This window comes from Dufourea novaeangliae, unplaced genomic scaffold (assembly GCF_001272555.1).
Source record: "Dufourea novaeangliae isolate 0120121106 unplaced genomic scaffold, ASM127255v1 scaffold118, whole genome shotgun sequence".
In the NCBI taxonomy this organism is placed as follows: Eukaryota; Metazoa; Arthropoda; class Insecta; order Hymenoptera; family Halictidae; genus Dufourea; species Dufourea novaeangliae.
In genome coordinates, this window is record NW_015374006.1 from 2691330 (window position 1) to 2704690 (window position 13361).

General features: G+C 39.0%; 1 protein-coding gene across 1 annotated transcript in view; it reads left to right on the forward strand.

Annotated features, from left to right (window-relative positions):
- The first annotated feature begins 338 nt into the window (after window positions 1–338).
- LOC107188304 (dual specificity tyrosine-phosphorylation-regulated kinase 4) overlaps window positions 339–13361 on the forward strand; it is a 91126-nt gene continuing 78103 nt past the window's right edge. Inside the window, exon 1 of the mRNA XM_015576579.1 lies at window positions 339–430. Coding sequence (XP_015432065.1) covers window positions 380–430 — 51 coding nt within the window. The 5' untranslated portion in view covers window positions 339–379. The remainder of the gene's footprint in view (window positions 431–13361) is intronic.

Below are 13361 nucleotides of genomic sequence, written 5' to 3' on the forward strand. Positions count from 1 at the left end.
CGATTACGATAATGAACAGCTAGAACGTGGACCTCACGCGGTGCTCGTTCGTCGAACCGATTGTCGATAATTCGACGAACGATACGATATATCGACGCGATGAAATCGAATTAAATTTCGTACGTGTTGTCCAGCATCCGAATGATAACGGAGACACGTTTGGCCGAGCGAATCAACGAGCATCACCAAACGAACGTTCCTCCCGATTTCTCTCTTCGTCTTCGATGAATCGATCGGCGAGAATCACGTCGATCGGAGACCGCGTTTAATTAACCGACCGATTTCGTGCGTGTGCCCAAGGCGAACGAAAGCCACTACCCGACGAGATCGACTAGGAAACGCATGCTGTTCGAACGGAGCCAATTACACCGACCGCATAATGAAGTTCCTGGTGAAATACTACGACTTCCTAACCGTCAAGTTTACCACGGTGAGGCTTCAACCTGTAGATAAACCACTATATCTTGGCGCAGCCTTACGCTGCGTTTCCACGCTAGATACTTACTCGTGTTACAGATCTTGAGAATGGAATGTAACAGGTGTTGATGCAAAGTTACGTTTAGATATGTAAAATTTGCAAGTGGACACGTAGCATAAGTGGTTGCTAGATACAGTAGATTCCTTTAACTTTTTTTCAGTTTACCGTAGAAAAGTTTCTGTAGGATAAACCACTGTATATATATATACACTCTGCAGCTTTAAGCTGTGTTTTAGGTGTATAACAATCTCAAGTGGACACGTAGCTTAATGTTCACTACATACTTGTAGTAGAATAATTTATAGAGTAGGATTCTTTGCAAGGCCAGACTTCTCTAACCTTTTTATTTTATCATTTGTAGATAAACCTTTGAATCTGCCGCAGCCTTAGGCTGCGTATCCACGTGAAAATAGACTTGTGTGAGTTAGAATATCTTTAACGAAAAAGTTCTCCGAGGCTTTGTTAACGAGATATTAACGAAAAACCTCGACCAATCAGAGCGCGTATCTGTCACCCAGCTCCGGCGGTAGCATTGGCCTTGGAGACTCGCGCTCTGATTGGTCGGGGTTTTTCCTTAATATCTCGTTAACAAAGTCACGGAGAACATTTTCGTTAAGGAAAAAGTTGTTTCAAATCACCCCAAGAATCTTTTTAAGGATTTACACCTAGTTTGGAACACTCTGTATATCGCCTCGTAATTAAAAAATATATAATACATAGTTCATTACTCATCGGTACATCTAAAGTTTATCAAAGGTAGAGAAATCTTTCTCCGCCTATTATTCCTGACTTCAATATTTACGTAATATGTCATGAGACTTGTTGATCGACGTGTCTCGTATAAAGGACTCCTCAAAGGCTCTATCACCGGGATTATTATACACGTACCCGTATGTGTAAAGTCGCTTCGAAGAATGCTGGAAATTCTTTCCAGCTTAGCCACGACTTTCTAACTCCTCAAAGGCCCAATGCGCGCGTGTGCGATTCTTTCCTTCGATCGCGAGAGATTTCTAATACGTTCGAATAGCCTGTACACTGTATATCCCCAATGAATCATTCGCGTTTCAACACGGCACGGAACTATGACAGGCCGGTGTGTCGGGAATCGTTAAAGCGACTTTCAGTGAATTTCTTGCACGCTTCGTCGATTTTCCGACTCGATTCTCGTAAACAGCGATTCCTGTCGTCGCAGCCACGGCCGAGAACTTTTAGCTCGATTCCCCCCTCATCCCTTTTATTCCTCTTTTCTGAGAGACCAGAAGCTTCTAAAACGATCTTCCCGATAAATTCCCGGACTTCATTCGCCTGCCCGTGGAATTGTATAAAAATGTCAGCGTTACTGAACCGTGATAAAGTAACATTTCCACCGTGGGACGTGAGGCGCGCTCGAGCGTTTCAAACGCGACTTTTCGAGTGACCCTTTACTTCGGACGACGGGAAAAGAACAGTTTTTATTCGAAAATTTTCTTTTGAAAAAGCAAAAGTACAAGACGAATTTGAACAAAAGAAAGTATAGATTAAATGAAGTGTAGATTGTAAATAGATAAATCAAGAATTTTTCTTTCGACTGTTCTATACATTTATAGAATTGTTGTAAATGTATATATAGCGTTTTCTAAATAGGAAAACATACTGGAATAGAAATTTCAAGAAAATTTTCTACCAGCTTGCAAGGAAAGGTTCCGAATCTAAAAATTCTGATTTCAATGAAACTTTGCATGAACTTGCTTGGAGTAATTTTTTTCCTGGCAGTTTTCGCTCCGAAGGGGTGAAATCAGTCGTTAAAGTTTTCACAGATTCTAGTTTTCTTGATATAACTTTGTAACGGTACGAGATGAAGTAAAACTGTGACTACAAAAATTGTTCAGTTTTTTAATGATTTGTTACGCTACCGAAAGACAAATTGTCTACGATACGTCATTTATAACCGAAATGATATTTTTGTTATTTTACGAATAAATTCTTAACCCTAAGAATCTTTTACCCTTTCAGAGTGAAAAAGGGGAAAAAAATTGCTCCAAGCACAGTTCAAGAAAAGTACGAAGTTTCATTAAAGTCAGAATTTTCGGGTTCGGAATTTTCTCTTGTCAGTATTTCTATGAACCCTCCGTTGTCACACCTCTTGTTTCAAATATAATTGTCACACTGGGTTAATTTGACCCAAGCCAATGTTTAGTCAGCTGTTTAAAAACTGTTCGTTAAATTAACTCGCAGAATATTCCTGAGATGAAGTTTAAACATTGTAGATTGTATTTTCATGGTTAGACGTTAACATTGAAACTTATACATGTACGTTACAATTTCAAAGAAAAAACGACGAAAGCAACGATCATTTAAAAATCTGGAGCATCCTTGAGAAGAAATTACTGCTCGAGCGGTAGGCAGTGTTTTCGCCGCAGCATCCGCGAAACGCTTCAGAAAGGAAACGGCCCCGATACCTAAGAAAAGTCTCAAGGATACCGTGGGTCGTCGAGATATCGACCCGTGTTTCTTCTCGGTCCCGCGACCCCCGACTCGGTTTTATCGCTCTAGCAGAGGGACGTGGGAGGGGCTGCGAACTTACGAAAGGGGTGGCTTGAATTTTATTACAGAAACTTTACAGCCGGACATTATCGATAATTAGGCGTGTAAAAGTACGTTTATGCTATCCGTTCGGACACGGAATCGTTAAGTGACGGTTTCGTTCAGACAAAAAGACTGGATGATCACAAAAGTACTGAGGTGTAGAATTTTGCGAGGAAATTTTAGGTTTGAAATGAATAACTATATCAGAATGTATTTTTAACGAATATTCATTAGTTGATTTTACAATATAAAAGTATATTCGAACAGAATTTTCAAATGTGTCGTTGAATTTGTTTTGGAATACTTAAACTTAATTACAAAAATAGAAATAGTGTTATTTTTATAATATTATTGAATTGAACTGACTGTCATTTGTTTGACATCAAATTATACATAAAATTATAGACCAAGGTGGATAGATCTGTTCTTCCCACTTAAAGGGTTAACCTTCGGACGACGATGAATACAGTAAATCCTGGATAAGTGTTCAAAGGCTCCTCGACACTGCCAAAGAGATGTCTCTAGGTGTAACGCTGACTTTTTAGAACATAAAATTCTAAGGCAAATAACATTTGTTTCAGCCACACATGACCATTAGTTTATGAAATATTTAATGTTCGATAGGAACAGCTTCGAACACTCATCAAGGATTTACTGTACTGTGTCGTTTTCAAAGTGCTGCCGCCACGAACTACAATAATTTTCAACTGCATTACAACTAGTTTGCCCTGCTCAACGACCCACGGAGAAAATACGATCGTGAATACATATTTTCCAGTCGTACACGAGGGGACCTCGTCCGCGGATCACCGATATCCGAATTTTTCACGATCCCCGTATCGCGATCGTTTCCTGAGTCATATCCAACCGGACACGCGGTCGATTCACAGAAGTTCAATGATTTATCAGCAGTAGGATAGACAAGACGACTGGAACGGTAGCGATGATAAACGGGCGGCGGCGATAACGTGTCGCCCTCGGTTTCACTCGCATAATGCCATTCTTTCATGGGGGGGGGGGGGGGGGGGGGACATATCGAGGATATACATATGGCACTTAGGCAAGTATACTGCGTATGCCCTATTATCGTTCGCCGCTTCTTAACCTGTTAACACGTCGACTGTTACAGTGAAAAAGGCCGTACTTAGCCAGACATACTTTATTTCGTTTTTAACCTTCAGTCTGTGCATTGGGGCCATTGGACCAGTCATTGTAAAATGCGACGTAATAAGTTTTTGCACCAAATGAATATGCACTAGGCAACCAGAATTGCCTCAAGTAAGATTTTACACGCACATTACTGAAAAAAAATATTTCTTATGAATTAATAAAAATAACTATTTTTTGAAAAAAAACTTTACAAAGTATATGAGAATATATATGGGGTCAGCTTGACCCTGTGCACAGACCAAGGAAAATTTACTATGCACAGAGTGAAGGTTAAGGGGGAAATGCTGGTGTAAACGGGCTAAGAATTAATGAATTTTTGGGAATTTTATTGTAAAGAAATTATTCAAACAATGTCTTTGAAACTTTGAGAATACTTTATTATGCAATTAAACTGAATAGAACAATTTTTATTTTTACGACAAATTCCATGAATATTATTGTAACAAAAAATATTCTTTAACGTATTCTTCGTAGCATGAACCTACGTTTATAATTTTATTGTTTTAGTAAACCATACTTTTTAGCATTTTTTATTTGAAATAAGTTATATCCAAATAATCCAGCCTGTCTACAAAGGATAGGAAAAAAGCATTTTGTAAGAAATTTTTTAATCAAAAAAATAACTGTTTCAAAATGTTCGCCATTTCGTCGAAAATAGATATTTTCTCGAGACATCAGAAACTTCTCTAATTTTTACATCTATCTTTAATTCATCGATGATCGAATCAATCATCCACCGAAGAAAAAAACTCTGCTCGATCCAAGAATACATTCATTGATTTCGGCAGGTCTATCGAAAGAGTAAAAAATGCAATAAAAATTTCCCCAGATCGTTAGATCCAACGTGTATCGACGAACTCACGAGTCGCTCGCGATCGGGGTCGATTGCAGCGATGATTTGCGATTATAATCGCGATTAGATTGCGGAAATCTATCGTTAATCGACTGTCAATTTACGAGGTGGACGTCAGTCGCGAGACGGCCGCGTAATTCGTGAGAAAAAGAAAAAAATAACACTCGATGGGCTCGTTAGCTCTCGTTTTGTTGGACGGCATCGCTTATGGAAACGGTTGATCGTTGGATCCGACGAACGATGAAGCTGCGAAACTGAGAGCTTCGACGTGTAAATCGGCTGAAGTGACGGCGCGATATGTGTTTCAGATAACCGTGCCCGTTGGACCGACGAATTATTCACGCGATCGGTCGTCATTGTTGGTTAATGACGCCCCCGTAATTTTTTCACTCGTGGACCGTCCATCGATCATGGATCTAGGGATGAATCGATACAAGTAAATGCGAGTACATTAATCGATATTTTCGTTTCGATACCGAGTACTTTTGGTATCGATACGTACAAGAATGAGAGGTAAAAATCTGAGTATTTTTAACGGGCAGTCATATTTAAGGATTCAAAAGACACAAATGTACATTAAAAACAAAAATAACAGTGTAATCTTTTTTTCAAATCGTATAAAACATGTTCTTTTTGACGGTCAATAATTACGAACACAATGAGTAAATTTATTCAAGATAAAAAAATCACTGTCGTGAGTGATGTTAAATGTGTCGTTGTTAATGATCATTAATAAATCACTGTTAATGATTTTGCACACTATCTTTAAACAAGAGCTTTTCCTTCAATCTTTTCGTATTGCAACAATGTCGCGTGTTGGGACACCATTAAACAGAAAACGAGTTCGGTCAGCGGTCTGTGTTCACTGTCAATTTCGTGGTGTAGAAGTTTTATCGGGCCGGGGTCATTATTCTTTGTGGCGAACGCACAAAGAGAGAGCCAGGGGGGGGGGGGGAACGACAAAGATCTAATGAACTTTATATCAGTAGTCGGCCCGCAGAGTGCAGTGACACACGCCGATGCAATTTGTCAGTCGTTGCACCGTGGTCGTCGTTGGGATCTCCTCTATGAAAATTATCCGCGGCTGGAACCAAGCCAATAAAATCCACCAAGGAGATATTATACGGGTCCCGAAACGAATATTCAAACGCGATCCCCTATCACGAATAAAAACGAGGCCAATCACGAAGTGACGCGTAGAATTCGTTTCTTGTCATTCACGGAACAATTGAGTAAAAATTCGGTAATTTTTCGTAAATTAAATTTTAATCAATTGATTTAGTAATTAAATTTAATTTTAACTAAACCCTGTTTACGTTGAAGTCTCCTAAAGAATATGATTATTTTTTTGGATTGGTGTTAGACAAATGTCCACGAAGATTTATGAAGTTCGATAATTATATTTACACATAAATATATTTTGTGTACTCGCATATTTATAATATAATATATTATATTTTTATTGCTTTCTGTGGTACTCGCATATTTATTATATATTACGTACGCATTTATTATATGAGAAATGCAAAATTTCGGTAGTCTAATTATTATGTGATTGTTGTGCATCGCAACAGAAGCTGATCAGGCGAGCTTAACGGTTTCTTTCGTTGTTTGTTACAGGTGAGTAGGCGATCCAAAGAACGTGCAACTCTGTACCAAGATACGGGGAGGGTGAGTTAACTTAAATTGATCAGTAGTGGCATTAGACTGTAGCCCAGTGATCATCTTCAAGCATTGAACCATCAGAAATGAAGAAAGTTCATCCAGTCAGGATCAGTCAATTTGCTAAATTACGTCATAAATCCTCTCATACATTAACTACCAGTAAATCAATCGAAACTAAAGGGGAAAAAATTTAAGAAACAACTCTCGAAAAGATCGTATCTCCCAAAGCCCCACCACTAGATTTACCTCCGTATAAAAATATTCAACAACCCAAACAGAATATAAAAAAACAAAAGAATCCGAATTATTCAAAGAAAAAGTACACGTCACTAAAAGAAGATGTGTGTGTACTTACGTGAAAGGAAATCCAATTTCCTTTCTCCAAGGTAGAATAGGTTCTTTGGAAACGTGAAAGGTGTCACGAATTACCTGACAACCGGAGACGACACCGTGAAAAGTCGTGAAAGAAAGGTGAAAGGATTCGAGGGGCCTGCTGGCCATAGAAATTTCGAATTTACGAATTCTAAACGTTACGCATACCGCTGGTTGTATATTTATGACGATCACGTAATTTTCGTTGCATCGCCGCGATGCAACGAGAGCTCGGCTAACGAAGACGAATCAATTATGTAAGCAATTGGGTCAGAAAGGTTCACGGTCAATTTCCCCCCGTGGGATTGTGTGTGCATACTGTGTCGGCCATGATCACAGCGGCACCAGTAACTGGATCCTTGATGTGCTCTCTTCGGAGACCCGGAACGATCCAATTCCTTGAACCTCTCATTTCTCCCGTGGGTTCGAAACGACCAGCATTGGAAATGCAAACATCAGCAGTCCACTGGCTTTTTGTCAGCAATTCGTCGCGTAATACACGGGGCTATGGGTAGGGATAAACCAGAGTTGGGTAGAATTTTATTCGAATAATAGACAGTTAAAAGTAGCAGTATCTAAAGGTGTCTTTCTGAGCTTTAAACAGTTAATGGGATTAAATAATTGTTCGACAAATGTCAATTCATTCATAAAGAAATATTATTTTATTACAAAAATTGAAATTTCCACGTTTAAACAATTAAAAATGACGAAATACTTTTTTTATCTTTGATTCGAAACTTTTTATCTAGATACTGAGTTTGCCCATCTCTGGGATAAACCGATACCGTCAAGGTATTTATACGTTTACTCGTAACTAGACTGCGGACTTTATAGAAAATTAATTTCCCCATTTCTCTCTATAACACGCTATACCATTACTCTCAAAAAAAGATCGACAAGACACTTTTAATTTGCAATATATATCGCCTCACAATTAAAAAAATCGTCGATTCCTTATCTTGGTACACCTAATAGAACCAAACACAAAATCCGTCGATGCTGATCCAAACCTGTCGCGGAATAGGTAATAATCATTATCAGTTCATGGGTGATTAATCCACATGTAAAAAGATATAAGCTCCGCCCGTAGGAGGCTAGTGTGATAATTGGGCTGGAAATTCTCGGCGATAAATTCGATAAACGTAGTCTCCACGATTTTCCTGTTTTCAACCGCGAAGATTATTTTATACTTATTTAGATTTACGGGAAAGAAAATTATTTCTCCGTTTCACGGGGCACAGTAAATCCCGACACTCTTATCGTCGTTTCCTCGTTCTGGATCCCGCGTTCGCGCTCGAAATATACGAACGATAAGACCGAATGGTTGATCCACGACTGAAAAATAAAAAAAAAAAAAAGAACCGAACGTTGGTGCCACGTGGACATTCCTTTGGCTCGCCGCCAGATTTCGCGTAACCGGATAACTTTTCCCGATGGATTGGTACCGCGATCCGGCGAGAATCTGGTGGAAAAGTTCAATGACGAATGCAGGACTGCATCGACAGCCCAGGAATCCTGGAAATGCAGCCACGACTGTAGACCAGGTGTTTCATGAGTAGCATTCCACACGATACTTGAGTCACTCGAGGGAATTTAGTAAATCTTATGTCACTTGTGACATGATTTGTTATGTTTATTTACTCTATTCGTTGTGTAATGATAGTATATTTAGGGGACAAGGCATATAATTATCGTTGTATTGAAATCGCAACGCACAAAAAAATACATTGGTCTTGAAAAAACTTAAGGTCACCTTGATGTCACAAAAAGGGTAACATAAAAAAATCAAATTGTATTCATCCGATGCGTCTCTTAACATGCTACATAATTCATTAAAACATTTTCTGACACAGTTAATAGGTAATGAGTAAACTGCGGATTTTATGCATTTATAACGAATATGATTATATAAATCTTAGTTTACAAAAATATTTAATGAACTTTGATGAGGTATTTGTCTTATTTGGAACCTAATAGTATCCTTAATAAGGTAAAGGAATTTCTGTTTGATACCAGTTTTTGTAAAATAGACAAAAATCTATATTTACATAAATATCCGCAGTCTAGAATGAGTTATTTTAGATAGTATTGCTCATACCCCATATGCTTCTGATTTCCTCAAAAATAAGGATCAAATTTTACCAAATAGATTGAGTTTAATTATTGGTACACCTAATAGTAACGTTTGAAACCCGATTAGAGCCATAGCGAGGCATTCCAACGGTCGCTGAAAAACATTGACAGTCGTTCGAGGAGGAATTGTGAAACAAGACGCGGCGAATTAGCTGCAAACAATAGTCATTGTTGGGAAAACGGACCTGTTGCTGATCAAAGGCAACAACGCGCTGGTTCTGCACCGGGTGATCGATACGTTTGTAAATATGACGCGGTGATTTCCGTGACGTTGGATCAAACTTGTTTAATCCCCTCCCCATATAAAGTTTACCGTCATCGTGAGATAATGAACAGTGTCTGATTAAGACCAGCGTCGCTGAAAGTGTCTCGTTAAACAAACACGCAATTCCCCTTGCTCGTTCTCACACCGATATCGAGTACCTAGCCGGCGGAGGTGGTTTACACACGCAGATGTTTGCAATTAACTTCGTACACCCGAGAAACCGTTGACAATACGGAGATCGTGTTCCCGATGCCCTCGAAAGGAAACGCCGTTAAATCATGTACGAAAGGAATTGTGTTACGAGTGGCTAACTGATTTATAGAGCGAATTAAATACACATAGGTTTGATGATGAGAACTGTACAGTTAGCGGATATGTCACGGTAAAAGGGTTTACGGAAAATCCTCGGTGAGTGTTCGGAGACTCCTCGGTACTGAACATTAAATATTTTATAAATTAATGACCATATGTGGCGGAAACAAATATCATTGGCTTCAGAATTCCAAGCTCTATCACTGCGCTGAAGCTCGTTTAAAAAGTCAGCATTACACCTGGGGACCTCTTCTTGTCAGTTCTGATGAGCCTTCGAACACTCATCGAGGATTTACTGTATTCAGTAAATGTATACATTTCCTAGTCAGTGTGTGCTGTTACTAATCTGGTTAGTTAATGTATTGTTGTATAATGTAGAAAGTCTGTGGAGAATTGGAGCTCGATTGAAAAAGGAGGAAAGGAGTCTCTGGGCTTTTGAATATTTAAATGATCATTTAAACGCCCAAAAAGTCAATTATTCCATTATCGAAATAATTCATTATTTTCCACGATTATTATAGTTATCTTATTTAAGGTAAAATGTTCCCTAAAATATTATAAATAAAATAATATTTTCTCCCATTAATCCGCGGTTTGTCCCGCAGTTTCTCGAGGTCTCTAATAATTTTCGGTACCAATCGCACGCTCGAATTGCACGCGCGAAAAGAAGGTGTGCCGGTTCGATTCGTCGTCGATTATTCCCGGCGTCAACTCGGCCGTATCGACCTATTAATTAACGGAGTCTGTGTTCCTGTAACTTTCTCCGGTCGGTGGGTCGTGATTGTTCGAAATGGTTCGCCATACAACTGGTCGCCGCGAAAAAAAGCGTATATATACAGTGCAGCATGCAAATCACGGTCTTACGGATGCAAATTAATTAACGAAGCAGGAAACGGTGCCCTCCAAATTTGGCGCTGGGCGACGTCTAACGAAGTGACGTTTGAATGGCAGCCTTCGTCGAACATTCCTGCGATCTCTCCACGATACCGTGTGGACGTCGATGAATTCACGAAATTTTTCGATTTCGACCTGTCGACCGTTTATGGACACACTTCTTTCGACGAATTTTTAGGAGGAAATTATCCACTTCCGACAGTGTTGCCCGTAATTTAGTGAACCGTAAGGAATAGATAGGGGAGATTTTTATGCAAAATGATGTTTTATGAATAGACTGCGGATTTTTATGCAATTTGTAGCACATACGATTGTGTAGAATTCGATATGCAATCATATCCGCGAGTAGTGACATCGATCTGTTGTGTTTCTCAGCTAGGCTAGGGTCTTCTTGTACGATGCATTTATGAATCTTCACTTGTAAACTTTCATACTTACATATAGCGCTCGAAGTGTTTGCATTCCATTTGTAAATTCATCCACCAGTTTCGTAAGAAATTATAGTAATGGCGAGATAAACGGAAATCACAGATTATCCGGTGTGGCACGAATAGGCTGTTAATGGTTTCAAGAATTGGACAGAAATCGATTTCAAGAACAATCAATAAATAATGTCGTACGTGTAAAGTGGTTCTTCGATCACGTTTCTCGTTTTATCCTGCACTTTCCCATGGCAAATAAATCCAATAAAACAGGCGATTTAATTACCTGGTGCCGTGGCACATGCGCGAGCGCAATTAACAAATAAAATAAACTGTCTGTACCAGTAGTCAGCATTAATTAGCGTACCAATGACGACCAGACGTTTCGTTGCCTGTCTCGCCGAATATGCTCTTAAATCTTCTCTTTTTTTTTTTTCATCCACGGGGCCAGTGTATCGCGACAAATGTGCCCCGAAGGCTAAGTCGAAACCCGTTCGAAAAACCCGTAAAAATGTCTATTTTAATGTCAGATCCGTTATTTCGCGACGATCGGAGCATTAATACATTTCGAGCCGAGAGACCTCAGGTTTTCAAGATTCTCTCGAATCTGGATTTTTGGTAATCGAATAAACTCGAATCCGGTAATAATTTCGTACGGCGGCTAATTTTTGTGAAGTTTGACACGCGAAATTTCTTACTCACCACCAACCCCCCTCGGTGGCCTTCGGTGACGTAAACCGGTGGCCCAGATCAGAAATTACTAAGGCGACGTTTAACAAGTGCTGTTTCAAAAGTTGCTGCCCGGGGGCAATAAATATTGTGCTCGAAGGTATGCGGCGAGAGTCACGACTCTCTCGCAACCGAGAGACTAACGCAGTCCACCATTTTTACACGGTTATCGATCGCTTTGCAGTCAGATCTATGCGTCGTTACTGGAAACTCGAATCTCCAGTCTGCATTTGCAAGTGAACTTTACTGTACTTTTATCTTTCGGGACAGCTTGAACAGTTTTTTTTTTTTTCTTGGTTTGAAAATACATTGAATTTATGATTTAATTATGATTTAGTTGTGTTGTGTTGTTAATGGATTAAATGATCATCTGATATTCGGAGGATTGGAGGATTGTTAGATGAATTACATAAATAAGATAGTGGATAAATTAGTGACAGTTTTTTTTTTTTTTTAAATCTTGTACATATGAGACAAAATTGATCCAAAATTGGCATGTCAGACTCCGTTATTTTTGTCCTTATGAACAACCTTCTAGTAATTCAAATTCTAGTAATGAGTTATTTTAGATAGCAGTTTTTATTGACTCACCCCCCATTTTCACGTAATTCAGTGTGTCCAGACTGTATGAAAACATGTATCTCCTACACAACTTTAAATAGTAGACATTAATTCCCATGAATTTCGCAACGTTCTCGCATTTGAACAATGTCCGTCATCAGACATTGCGAGCTCCGAGGGTTCGGTTTCCAATTCCGCCATCGTCTCCATTAATCGGTAATTGTACAGGCACGGTTGCAATCGCAGAATTACGGCGGGATCGTTAAATAGTAAATTGTGCCGCTACTTGTTCATACAAATTCTCTAGTTAGCTACGAATTCGCGTTGATTGGACGACAGCCCCCGTCCCGTCGGGCATTCGCAGCCTTGACGTTAATGGAATTTACAAGTTCAAGCCGACGCGACGCCTCGATAAAAATGCTCCCAGCGGGTGTTCAACTTCTACCGGAAAATCGACGGATACTTTCTGCCTATTCCTATTATTATTCCAAACAAAATCTATGTAACCATTATTCAATGTCAGAATTTACTGCATAATTAAACGGACAACGATGATTACGGTGACAGAATGTAATGAAGCTATTTCGATTTATTTCGAAACGGAAATCAATTTTGACTCCTAAAAATGTGCATTTGAAAATTTTATTTTTAGATCGATAGGTATCAATCAAAGATAGCTTTGTTTTATCACAAAAATGATTTCCCTTGTAGGTGGTACAGTGTATTATGTATTGTTAATGAATACTTGTGATATTTAGTTGAATAAATTTTTTTCTGTAGAACAGGGCAGATGGTTGATATATATTTTTGTTGATTATTTAAAATGACAACTCTCTGAAGTGGACACTTAATGATACATTTGACAGTGTTCACTGAAATTCACAATTGATAAATTGTTTAGTCAACCATAAAAATATCAGCACCTGGTGCATATATTTATTT